Source organism: Pseudochaenichthys georgianus, chromosome 19 (genome assembly GCF_902827115.2).
Source record: "Pseudochaenichthys georgianus chromosome 19, fPseGeo1.2, whole genome shotgun sequence".
NCBI lineage: Eukaryota > Metazoa > Chordata > Actinopteri > Perciformes > Channichthyidae > Pseudochaenichthys > Pseudochaenichthys georgianus.
The window spans coordinates 15,544,915-15,557,163 of record NC_047521.1 but is presented as its reverse complement, the minus strand read 5'-3'; the positions used below and the strand labels follow the sequence as shown (position 1 = coordinate 15,557,163).

General features: G+C 46.6%; 1 protein-coding gene across 4 annotated transcripts in view; it reads right to left on the bottom strand.

The window, feature by feature from the left end:
- The window catches only part of ctbp2l (C-terminal binding protein 2, like), a 59,610-nt gene that overhangs the window by 27,863 nt on the left and 19,498 nt on the right, over positions 1-12,249 (bottom strand). The window contains exon 1 of one of the 4 annotated variants that reach the window (XM_034107877.2): positions 1,472-2,227. The exons of the other annotated variants lie outside the window; for them this stretch is intronic. Within the exon in view, the coding sequence (XP_033963768.1) occupies positions 1,472-1,493 (22 nt within the window). The 5' untranslated portion in view covers positions 1,494-2,227. Of the gene's footprint in view, positions 1-1,471; positions 2,228-12,249 lie in introns of those variants that run through there. 4 annotated transcript variants of the gene reach the window in all.

Here is a 12,249-nt window from a genome sequence, read left to right as displayed (position 1 = left end):
TAGCATCCTGTCAGTTTGATAGATTTCACATCCAAGTTCAACTCCCATGCATATTTCGATAATTAAGGCTTAACCACTTAATAGTTATAACTTTAGGCTTTCATAAGCTCAAGGAAAAGATGTGCAAAAGTATATCTAACACAAATGCTATCAAACCTCAACCCTACTCATGTGCAATCATTTGTGAAATAAGTGTTCATGTGGAGGCACAAGCTGCCGAGGCAAAGTGAGATCTGCATGCTAACACGGACACAACAGGAATGCACTTGCATGAATGTGGCAACAAATGAATAGGAACCCACACACAACCTTGGCAGGCTGCCAGGAGCCTGCCTGTGGAGTAACCGCACAGTTTGGCATAATGCACAGATGTGCCATCGGGTCGAACAACACTTTGTTTTCTTTGCCGGAGTTTCCTCCCTTTTCACATGGCGCTCTGCCAGAGGCTTGACTGCTTGACTTCTTCACACACACACACACACACACACACACACACACACACACACACACACACACACACACACACACACACACACACACACACACACACACACACACACACACACACACACACACACACACACACACACACACACACACACACACACACACACACACACACACACACACACACACACACACACACACACACACCACACACACACACACACACACACACACACACACACACACACACACACACACACACACACACACACACACACACACACACACACACACACACACAACACACACACACACACACACACACTTCATCTGCCTTTGACAGCACTAGGTTCACTGCGTGAGTTTGTAGTGGTTGAATGGGAGGGTGGTATAGCGGGTGAGGGAGGGGGCGGGTATAAGCACCCTTTGTTGGCAGCCTCCTCCCTGCCCTTCCCTCCCTTCACTTCCCCAAAAAGTAGCACACAAAGGCCACTTGTCCTGCACTGCCGGTGCCCCACCCCTGTCCCCACCCGGCTGCCCTCCACACCAATCCATCCCATGCCAAGGAAATAAGCGCACGCCCGTTTTAAATGGTGCGCTCTGTGTGCAGGGGCGGGCCAGGCCCACACCCCACCACGGGACAAAAGCGGGTGTCAACAGCATCCAGGGCACAGCCACGCCGGGCCTCCCCTCCCTACCCTCTCTGTTTTTCCCGCACTTTTATTCTTTGCCGTTTCCCAGAGCTACACTCAGCCGGAGACCGCATAAGAATGCAACAACATGGAGCCAAGTTGCAGCGGGGCAGGACGGGCGGACCCCTGAATGACTACATGTTAGACTTACTAGCTTACCTTACTGACCACACAACACAACACACACACCCACACACACACACTCACTCTGCTTCTCCCCTCCTCTCATCCACACTCCCCCACCTCCCCCCATCCACCTACCTCCCTCCCACCTCCCACATGCCAGACTTTATTAGACATCCAGAAATCAAAACAGGAAACATGCTGCTTGCCTGGAAAATGTTGTCTCCACATTCTTCGGCTTAAAATCTACGCATCGCAGCAAAAAACCGAAGATGATTGAGGCGAGTTGAGAGGGGTGAAAAAAACAAAAAATAGAAAAGAAAAAAGGGAAGTGGAGGACCTCCCGCAATAATCCAAGGAGGGGACCCCCCCCCTCTCGTCTCTCTCTCTTCTTCTTCTCCTCCTCCTCTACTATGTCAACCCCCCCTCCCCCTCCCACGGAGTTGCTCCTCTCGGTCTGGCCCTGTTTGTGAGGGGAAGGGGTTTCTGTGGAGAGATCTCTCACTAAGCCCCCGGCTGCATCATCTTCAGTCCATGCCTTTGAGGGCTGAGAGAAAAGCACCATACACCAGCGGCGTGCAGGCTGGTGATCGGGTGGTAGCCGGTTGGAGAAGGTGGGGGGGGGAGGGAGAGACGCTTTTTGTCCTTCTTTTTTTGTAATCTCCCAGGAAGAAAAGGTTGTGGTCGGGGGAGCGCGGTGGCTGGAAACTCTCTCTGCCGCTTCCTCTGCTGTCAGCTGCGCAACATCTATTCACTCTCTCTATGTCGCTCTCTATTTTCTCTCCTGCCTTTGTCTTAGCCGATAATAACCCAGGAGGGAGAGGAAGAGATCTGGCAGCATGAAAACAATTCTGTGTAAATGAAAAGTGCCAGCTCGAACATGCAGAGCTCTCTGGGCTCGCACAATTTACTCCCCGGCTGCGTTCACTTCATAGGATCGGCACACATAACACACTCGAGCACAATCCCTCCTCCCTTTTCCCTCCTCTCCTCCTCCTCCTTCTTCTTCTCCCCTTTTTTATGTTTATTCTGATTCTGGACTCCACAGTGTTTTAAGAACGCCTGCCCCCTTTTTGTCCCCTCTAGCTCTCACACACACACTCTTGCTTTGTTTGCTCCCAGCCTCACCTCCCTCACCCCCTTGATTATTTGGTTTTCCTCCTCTGATTTTCCACTTTCATCTGGACCTCAACAATCCACCACAAACACACACACTGAAAAAACACACCCTCCTCACCCCACCCCGGCATTTTGAGTTACCGGAAAGAGATTGAAATGGACACACAACACACACACACACACACACACACACACACACCCAACACACACACACACACACACACAACACCCTCCCTGCTTCAATATGTTATACACACAGTGCAATGCACACACACTTAAACCTGAAGCACAATACAACATTCAAGCCACTCCAGCAATAACATACAGCTGTAGAGTTGGGTGTTTTTCCCCCATCAGCGCAGTCATCAGAGCCGAGGTGTGTGAAGTTCACAGTTTGGTTCCTGAGGGAAAACGAGGGATGGGAGCGCACTGGACAGATCGCTCTGCTGAATAGCTGCGAGGACGAGGGGCTGAAAACACTCAGTTTAGAATAAACAATGTAACCGGAGCCTCCCTGCATTTCTGCAACACAGCCAGAGCATGTCCAACGCACATAAACACCAACACACACACCTCACCGGCTGCATGACAGGCGCGACCAATAGACAAAGAGCCCGGCACAGTCCACACGCCAGAAGCGATTATCACTGACAGAAAAGTGGAAAGGTGGAACGGCCCGAGCAGTTTTGGGCTCATGGAGTGGGTGAGGTGAGAAAGCACTATCTTTTTTATTGCATGCAAAATAATCGTGTGTATTCACATTAAGTGTGCTGTGTGCTGTGTGCCATGTGCCGTGTGTGTGCTGATCTTCAGCTCAGCGGGAGCACCGGTTCAATCCCACCTCGACCCCCACTACAGTCAGCATGTCGCTGTGTCATTGGGGAGGACACTTCACCCCAAATTGCTCCTCTGGGTATTGAACACAGTATTGAATGTATTACATAAATATATGTAAAGCGCTTTGAGCACTTGGAAAAGTGCAAAAATAAATACCATCAATTATTATTATGATGTGTGTAGGAGACTATCAGGACTGTAGTTTCTCAGCGACAAGCCCAACGAGCAGCGACGGGGCCCGTCAGCCGAGCCGCCGTCTGTAGAAATGACACATCTGAGGGAGTGTGACCATCAAAGCCAGAAGCCCCCACTTCCTGCCAGCCAGCCGGCCAGACACACTCACGCAGACATACACACATGTACACACTCTTGATGGAGTGTGGGGATACGGCTGCCCCTCTGATCTTTCTCTCTTCAATAACATTAGAGGATGTGCACGAGAGGGGGGGGGGGGGGGCGCTGACTGACAGCAATATGTTAATATGGAACGTGGTATATCACAGCTTCTCAAAAGAGAGAGCCATTCTGCTGTGGTTGGTTATACTTTAAGAAGAAGAAGGAAAAGGATGAAGAGAGGGCATATCAAAGAACACCAGGGATTGTGTGAATGGCCAATGATTACTGCCAACCCCACAGGTCATCAGGTCAAGTAGTATTGAGCTAAATTACTGATGCCTAATAATGCAGCCATTTTCAATGAGAGGAAAAACAAGCTTAAGAATCTTATAGAACCTTAGCTCGACAAAAAGTCACACTTATCTGAATCCTTCTTTGACAAAGCTCCACAAAAAAAATGATTAGTTGTGAGTTTTAGATAAAAAATGGTTCAGATGTTGTAACTTTCACAGTGGATGTTCAAAGGTGTGTGTTGAGAGCTTTGTTGCGTAATGAATAGAAAAGACAAGTTCTAGGGAAACACTCTTTCTCACTCTTTTGTGGAGATTGTGGCTTGATCTTATTATCCATTACGATAATGAAAGGGGTACTACCTGGATTGTTGTGCATAAAACTGCAGCATCTTGTCACTGTGACGCATTTCATTCTGAAACATTATTGTGGATCCCAAATCAGAAATCCTTAGAAAATCACAAAGGGACTGCTTAAATGCATGTGATCACAAGTTGGCTAATTCCTAGAGGGACTTATACTCAAGTATTCCCTGTGCTCTCTCCAGGCAGGTGCCACAGCTGATGAGCCCAGAAAGATTCAGGGGTCTCAGAGGAGAGGGTATCTGGAGGGAGGGGATGGGCGATGTGCAGCCACAGGCCCGGTGAAAACAAACGGCTATAAGCCCCTGACTCCAGCAGTTTGACGCGCATGTCGTTACATGTTTGGAGGGGGCGAGTACGCACTAATGAGAACAGATTGGCACAGCAGGTCCCCCCCACACACAAACACACACTTCCTCTTTTAGATGTAGAGCAGGCCAGACTTGGGTGTAAACCAGTACTGAAGGCTACATCTGTTCGCCAGCCTCCTGTGATGCCATAAAGCCACAACCACACCTTCCAGCGCCAGCGTTTGTGCCCACACACACACAGTTTCTAACACACAACATGAAATAAAACAAATCAATACCTTAAGATCATGATCTATACGTTTCTGTTTTTAATTCCCCCAATCTGTAGTTTTTAGAAAACCTTTGAAAACTTAAAATTAACTGCGATGACTACAAAATTGATGATGAGCCTTTACACTTGGAAATGGAACCACAGTGCTATTTTTCCTTGGAAGCATAATAATAATAAATGTTTCAAATTCAGACTCACATCTCCCTCCTGCTGTATGACTTGTTAAAGCCCTGACCTTTAGCACAGTGAGACATCAAGAGCAGCGGTCATGCTCTGGAAGACCCGACAAATGGCCCGAGCCTTCTTACAGTCCTTGTGGATTTACTGTTGAGAGGGAGCCCTCTTCTTTGACCAGCCTAATTATACTGTAAGCGCCCTTTTCCTGTAAGCGCTGGAACTTGGCTGCTGAGAGGAAGCTGAATGTAGAGGCCTGTTAAATCCCCCTAAAGCACTTAAAGGGATTGTAAGAAAGCGAATGGTAGAACGAGCCAACCTACCGCTCGGAGATGAGACTTGGGCTGACCACATTATGACCAGAGGTTCAGATGCTGCCACTCAGCGGGGGGGGTCTGCTCAGAAGCAGTGGTGCCTTAGAGAATATCCCCTGCCAGCTTTTTATAGTTGGCTTGGTTTGAAAATGTTTCCATATTTCAGACTTTATTTCTAATATGTGGTCTATTACTAGGGTTGACTTTGTGTGGCTTTAACTTAATACCAAGAGTGTGGGATGTCTTTCGTGCAAATATTCTAGTACTTCAAGGGCTAGTTAACTCAAATACCCATAGGTTCTCAAATATCTTTTGTGGTTTAAATATATGGTTTTGGCTTGATCTGCTAAAGTTTTAACATACCGTTCCCACAAAAAGGTATTCACAGACTTCATCGTTTTTTTCCAAGGTATTTTTATGTGAGAGATTTTAAATGTTGGTTAACCAACTCTTTAATTTAAGTGTAAAACAAATATTATTATTCTTGCCAGTGTATTGAAAACTGTCCCTTGCGTTTTCAAAATCTTCCTTGGTAAGACCAAGTGAATAAGACATGAAGAGAGTGAGGAATAAGCAGTAGTAGTAGTAGTGTCGTTTTTGGTGGCGCAAGTTAGTAATTAGTCATTTCCCCATGGTGAATGTGTATTTATGAGGCCCAGGTTTATCCACTGTGAGGCACCTGCCGTGACAGCAGCAGCCAGGGTAAATAACACCCCAAGGCATGTATGCAGACGCACACACAAGAGCTCAGCCAGCGGTCCAGATAACATCCTTGAGTCAACACTGCCACTCTGCTTTTGTTTTCTCTGCCTCTCCTCCTCTCTTCCCCTCCCACGTTCCAATCCCTGCGGAAACGCAAGGACCAGGGCTGAAAAGATGCAGGGATGAGGGACAGGGAGATAGAGAAAGAGAGGGAGAGGACGGGCTAAATTACAGCATGGGAATGCAAATGAGTGCATTTTATTTGGGGGTAGCCAAGGGGGGCAAGAAGGATTTATTTTCCAGGCAAGAACGGCCCCCCTGTGGCCTCTGGATCAGTTGCAGCAACAGCTAAAGGAAGAAAAACGAACATTCTCACTCTGCTTTTTACTTCGGGAGGAATAAAAAATGAAATATAACAAACACAAAACCCACAACTCTAAGAGGCTGCTGCAGTCATAAAATAAAATGATATTTTGCTATGCTTTCACGCCTCCTCCTCCCAGCTCTGTATCACTCCCTCCCTCCCGCTTCTCCCCCCCTCTGCCTATAGCACAGACACACTAAAGTTCCTGGAATACGGGCACAAATCCCAGCCTGACCAAACACACCACTGCCACCACTCACACCTCCCCCATCTGGAAAAACACAGCAACAAAGTGAGCGTGCGCAGGAGGGAAAGGGACGAGGATGGAGGAAGCGGGGTGAGCCAGCTGCAGGTGGTCTCCAGATGTGGTGGCCCTGGGTACAGGCCACTCTGGCACTGTTAGGCACGACTCACACATCCCTCCTTCCCCTTTCCCTTCCATCGCTCCTCCTCCTCCCGCAGTGACAGGAGCCATCTGGTCTGGCAGAGAGAGAGTGGAGACACAGCAGAGAGTCCCACCCTCCCAAGTGTGGCCCCTGAATGCCATTCAGCAGAGAGCAGGAGTAAATAAAATGCACGCACACACATATATGCTCAATACCCCCACTCTCCGAAAGCTGTCACATGGCTATTAACCCATCGAAGCAGCAGCCCAGCTGTGCTCCATTACGATAAATACACCGAGGTCGCGGGGTCTTGTCAACCAGGAGTCAGCCATCAGATACTCTGAGGTGTCCACTTACAGCCTTTTAAAGAGAGCTACACCCTTTTTATCATCACGCCCCCACCTCCTCTCTTTTCGTCATCTCCAACCTTCTCTGGAAAATACTCCCACCCACTAGCCCCGTCATCCACCTCACTTCACCACTGCAGATGATATTTCACTCTTCCTCTGGCAGAGCAGCCCCCACCTACCACCCGCCATATCCCCAAACCCACTGTAGCTGGAGTTTGAATTTTGGTAACACAATATGAGACCTAGAACACCCGACACCCCGGAGCTGCACTGATGCTACCCCACTTCCTGTATGTATTTGTACGTACTCTAAAGCGCAATGACCTGCAAGTAAAATGATGTTGTTGAATAAGCCAAAAAACAAATGCAAAACGATTTCCTGGAAGGCTAATCATTTGACTTGTTTATTCCTCGGAAAATAAAATCGATTTCTCTTCCCTCTCCAATTGTCCGTCATTAAAACTCTGTTGAGATTACTTTTGGAAAAGGTTAGCCAGTTAAAGGCCTGGCTGCTTTCCTGCAGGCAGATTTGGTCTTTGTACAGCTTAGGAATACTCTTAAAAAGGATTCTTGAGTAATTGTCTGTGCTGCAGTAGAAATTGGGAATGGAGGGAAATGGACTGTAATGACTGAAAGGGAACAGGGTAGCAGCAACGATAATGGCCAATAAAGGCGACGCGGGGTTAATGCTCCACTATTCCCTCGGATATTAATGAAAGAATAAAAACACACCATGTCTTATTAGCATGTGCAACATACAAAACAGTGGAGGAAGGGCTTGCCTCTTGAGTAGTTTGTATATACTTTATTTATTTGGTATCTTATCATCAGCACTCTGGCATTAACAAGGCTCTTTTAAGTCTCCGTCCTCAAGGGAAACAGCATTCAGCTAACTTGTAAGACAGATAAATAATCCAATGCCAGCAAAAAGGTGGACCCATAAATATTCTAATGTGACTAAAATATCCTCAAGATGCATTACAAAGCTGAAGCTTAATGATTTGTTTCCCTCTTATCCACGCTGCCCATTTTTATATGCTTCCACATGGGAGATGTTTTAGGGTCCCGCTGTTTTTTCTGGCTGTGGAGCTGAATGAAAGACAACCAGTAGCATCGATTTGCAGCACGGGCCTCAGATCAAACCACAGGACAAAAGTCTGGGCAGAAGAACAACGGAGGAACACAATGGCCCGCATGGGAAACTAATGACAACCGCTCGATCAGGACGACCACAACCGACCACAGGCGCACTCGTTCCAGGAAGGAAAAGGCTTAACAACACACAACAACAAGGATAGAAAAGCAGCCACAGCTACACAACGACGTAGCAAACTGTGCTAGTCCGAAAAGGTTCTCCCACGAGAAAATGTCCACGGATAGCTGTTATACCTTTTCATTCATATTCTTTTTATTTCCTCTCTTTCTCACTCTTTTTCTTCATCTCCTCCACTTCCCCCTCTCTCTCCAACCCCTCCTCGCCGTCCACAGACCATGAAGAAAGTAAATATGTGCACGAGGTAAAGCAATCGGTTAACCTTTGAAATACCCTGGCAATGAGATCTGCGGCTCTTTACTCTTTTCAGCTGCATAAAAAAGGGAAGGGAAGAAGAAAAAAAACACAAGGTTGGCCACCACTTCAGAGGCGATATTCAATATCCATGAGCTTTTTCATTTCACACTGATGAATAATTCAGGGTGACCTGCCCACCACTGAGTGAGAGAGAAAGAGGGGGAGGGAGAAAAAAAAGAAAAGGAGGACTGGGGAGGTGTGCAGAGGTAGTTGTCTGTTTTAGTGGATGCAGCTGTTGCCGTTCGACATGCACAAAACCAATCTCCTTCCCAGCTGCCGGGGAGAGAGAGGAATAATACGGCAGAATTGACGACAGATAATTGGGGAGATTATATCAAAGTGCTGCCATTCTTACAGCACGAGCAGTGAGCACACACCGCTGCAATCCTGTAAACAAAACAGCCACGGGATAAGGCGACTAGTAGGATAAATAAACACGACATAGCTGGAAGATTTTTCTCACAAATCATAACATCTCATCATTAACATAAACACACACACTCACAACAACACACACACTCACCCCCCTCATCTCGCCATTAGCACTGAGCAGTAACCTTTGGGCATGTTAAGGAGAACGCAAGGGCCAGTTACCGTTCAGTCCAAATTACAAACAGCTGGCCTCCAGTCAGCGCCATCTAGCATGCAACCTGAAATATGTTTCTTTTTTAAACTAAAGAACTCTTTCTCCATGTATTTTATTTTCATCCAGCCATTTTCCATTTGATTCAGGAGCCATTTCATTTTCAAAAAAACATGTGTGGCGCAACATTCTCTGTTGTTAAAAGCAAAAATGAGAAAAATTGAGCCTTTGAAAATGAGTACATATTTATTTTCCTATTTCTTAAGTCTAAGATTCAGGAAATACTTAAATTATCTTAGCTAACTGATGGAAATGTATCCCTGACATGACTTAAAAAACTCTCTCAAACAGCATTTACAAATATATTGGAGGAAATCCAAACTCAAGATGCAAACTCGTCATTATTGTAGAGACCCATGCCAGTATTAATCTCCAGTAGCAGATTAGATATGAGAAAACGGAAAATTTAAGGCCACCTTTCTGACCAGGGGATAGCACATCTGACCCTGAGCAGAGGTCAGCTGCTACTATCGAGCACGCACACAAACACACTCTCAAGCTGTCACAAGCAGAGGGAGACCAGCTGTTCCTCATTCGCACGAAGGCTCTGCTCCCTCCACGGGTTGGCTGGCTTTGCAGAAATCATTAATCCCTCTGTGAATGCAACTGATGGTTTGGAAAGATCAACCACGAGAAGACAGCAAGGGAGGGGCGAGATGGAGATGGAGATGGGGATGGCGCTCGACAAACACTTTTACTTGTTTTATGATTTTTTTCTCAGACAAAACTACTGCAGTGTAAAAATAGATGTTTCTGGCCATATTTCCCCAGGGACACAAACAATACAGAGGCTGAGTGGAGATGGAGCAGCAGATATTTCATGTAACATTTACCAGGTTCTCAGGAAACAGGAGAGACATGGCAGATTGCGCATGGCATTCAAGAATCTGTAGAGTACGGCTGTACTGAGGTGTTTTTCCTCCGGAGACGTCGCGAAGAGACGGAGCGGCTCCACCTGTTGCTGCATGCGATCTGCGATTTACGGAGGACTGCTCGTCGCGAAGAGACTGAGCGGCTCCACCTGTTGCTGCCTGCGATCTGCGATCTACAGAGGCCTGCTCCCACCTGTAGAATACGGCTGTACTGGAGAGGTTTTTCCGGCGGAGTCGTCGCGGAGAGACGGAGTGGATCCACGCTTCGGGCTTGGCCTGCTTCCACCGGGCGTGTGCTGCTGTGCAGAGGAGGATTTTACCACCGCTGGGGCCTGCTTTCCACCTGTCCTGGTTCTGCTGTTGCAGAGGCCTGCTTTCACCCCGGGGATACCACGGAGGGACCGGAGCGCTTCCACGCTGCTGTTTTCGCCTGTCCTTTGCTGCTGTGCTGATTTTTCTCCAGGAACATCGCAGATACTGTGTGCTGGTCTGGGAAAATGGCCCATATCGGGATTCTACTGTGCATGTTAACTGTTTTGGACTATGAGAATATCTCTAGTCATTCTGAGAAGTCTACTGGATTCAGGTCTGTTCTGCCACCCACAGTGGGCATCCCCTGCAAAGGTTCGAATGTGTTGCACAAACAATTACCGGTTGCCTTGTCACAGTCAATCTGCTCGACAAAATATGTTTGTCTTTTTTGTTTTCCTGCGATGATGGTTCTTCAGGACTGCTTCTTAAGCTCAAATCACACTCTCGCAGACTTTTACGGTGTCTCTAAATTAGATGACAATGTATGTGTGTCGTTTAAGAGGAAAATATGCCTGTTTTTGTTGTTGTTATTACTGTCAGGAAATGTACAACCTAGCCTTGGTCCACCCAGTAGTAGTAGTCAGATCGCTACTCCTGCTGATTTTAAAGCTAGGCCTGGGTTGGGTTTCATCCACTTGAATGTGAGCAGTCTGTTAGGTAAACTAGATTTTGTCCGTATCTGGGCGAGCTCGACTGACGCTGACGTCATTGTTTTATCAGAAACATGGCTAAACAAATCTATTTTGGCCTCTGACATTGCCTTTAATGGTTTTAATGTGTATCGTACCGACCGGTCTAATAAAGGTGGTGGCGTTGCCATTTATGTTAAAAATAAGTTCAGTGTAACCACATTATTTTCCAAATCAATCAGTAAGCAATTTGAAATTTTAGCCATAAATATAGAAGTGGCAAAGGGTCAACAAGTCATGGTGGTGGGCTGTTACAGACCCCCCTCAGCTGTCAAAGACTCCTTGTCTTCAATAGCAAATCTTTTATCACAACTAGACAACAAGGAAATAGTGCTACTTGGAGATTTTAACTGGGACTGGTTAACTGCAGTGTCAGAGGATTTTAAAAACCTTTGTATCTCTTTAAATGTTACTCAGATTGTTGACAGTCCTACTCGCCCTAACATTAAGTCCCATAATAAATCCTCCCTAATTGATCTCATTTTTACCAATGTTCCCCATAAATATTCATCTGTGGGAGTATTTGCAAATGATCTGAGTGATCACTGTGTTGTAGCCACAATTAGGGACATTAAGGTCCAAAAGGTTAAACCTCGCATTATCATTAAGAGAGACAAAAAACATTTTGTGGAGCAGGGTTTTGTGCATGATCCGTTTGATTTTGATTGGGGTAAAATCGATCTGTGTGCTGATGTAGAAACCGCATGGTCTTATTTTTATCTTGGTTTTATGGAGATCATTGATAGACATGCACATTGATAGACATGCACCCCTGCGTACATTTAGAGTAAAGGGACGAGACAATCCTTGGTTTTCTGCTAATCTGTCCAGTCTCCTTCATTAGAGAAACAAGGCCTGGGCAAAGGCTAGGAAATCAGGCTCAGAGGTAGAATGGCTGCATTTTAGGCAGCTAAGAAATAGCTTCACTTCACAGGGGTAGACATTAAGGGTAAAATGCCACTGTCCCTCCGGGCCGGTGGAATTATTATCACTGGCCCCACCATTGTAACCACTGGCCCGGAGCATTCGTCCACCAAAAAAAAAATCGACTAATAATGAAGAAAATTAACACATTTGTTGCAAT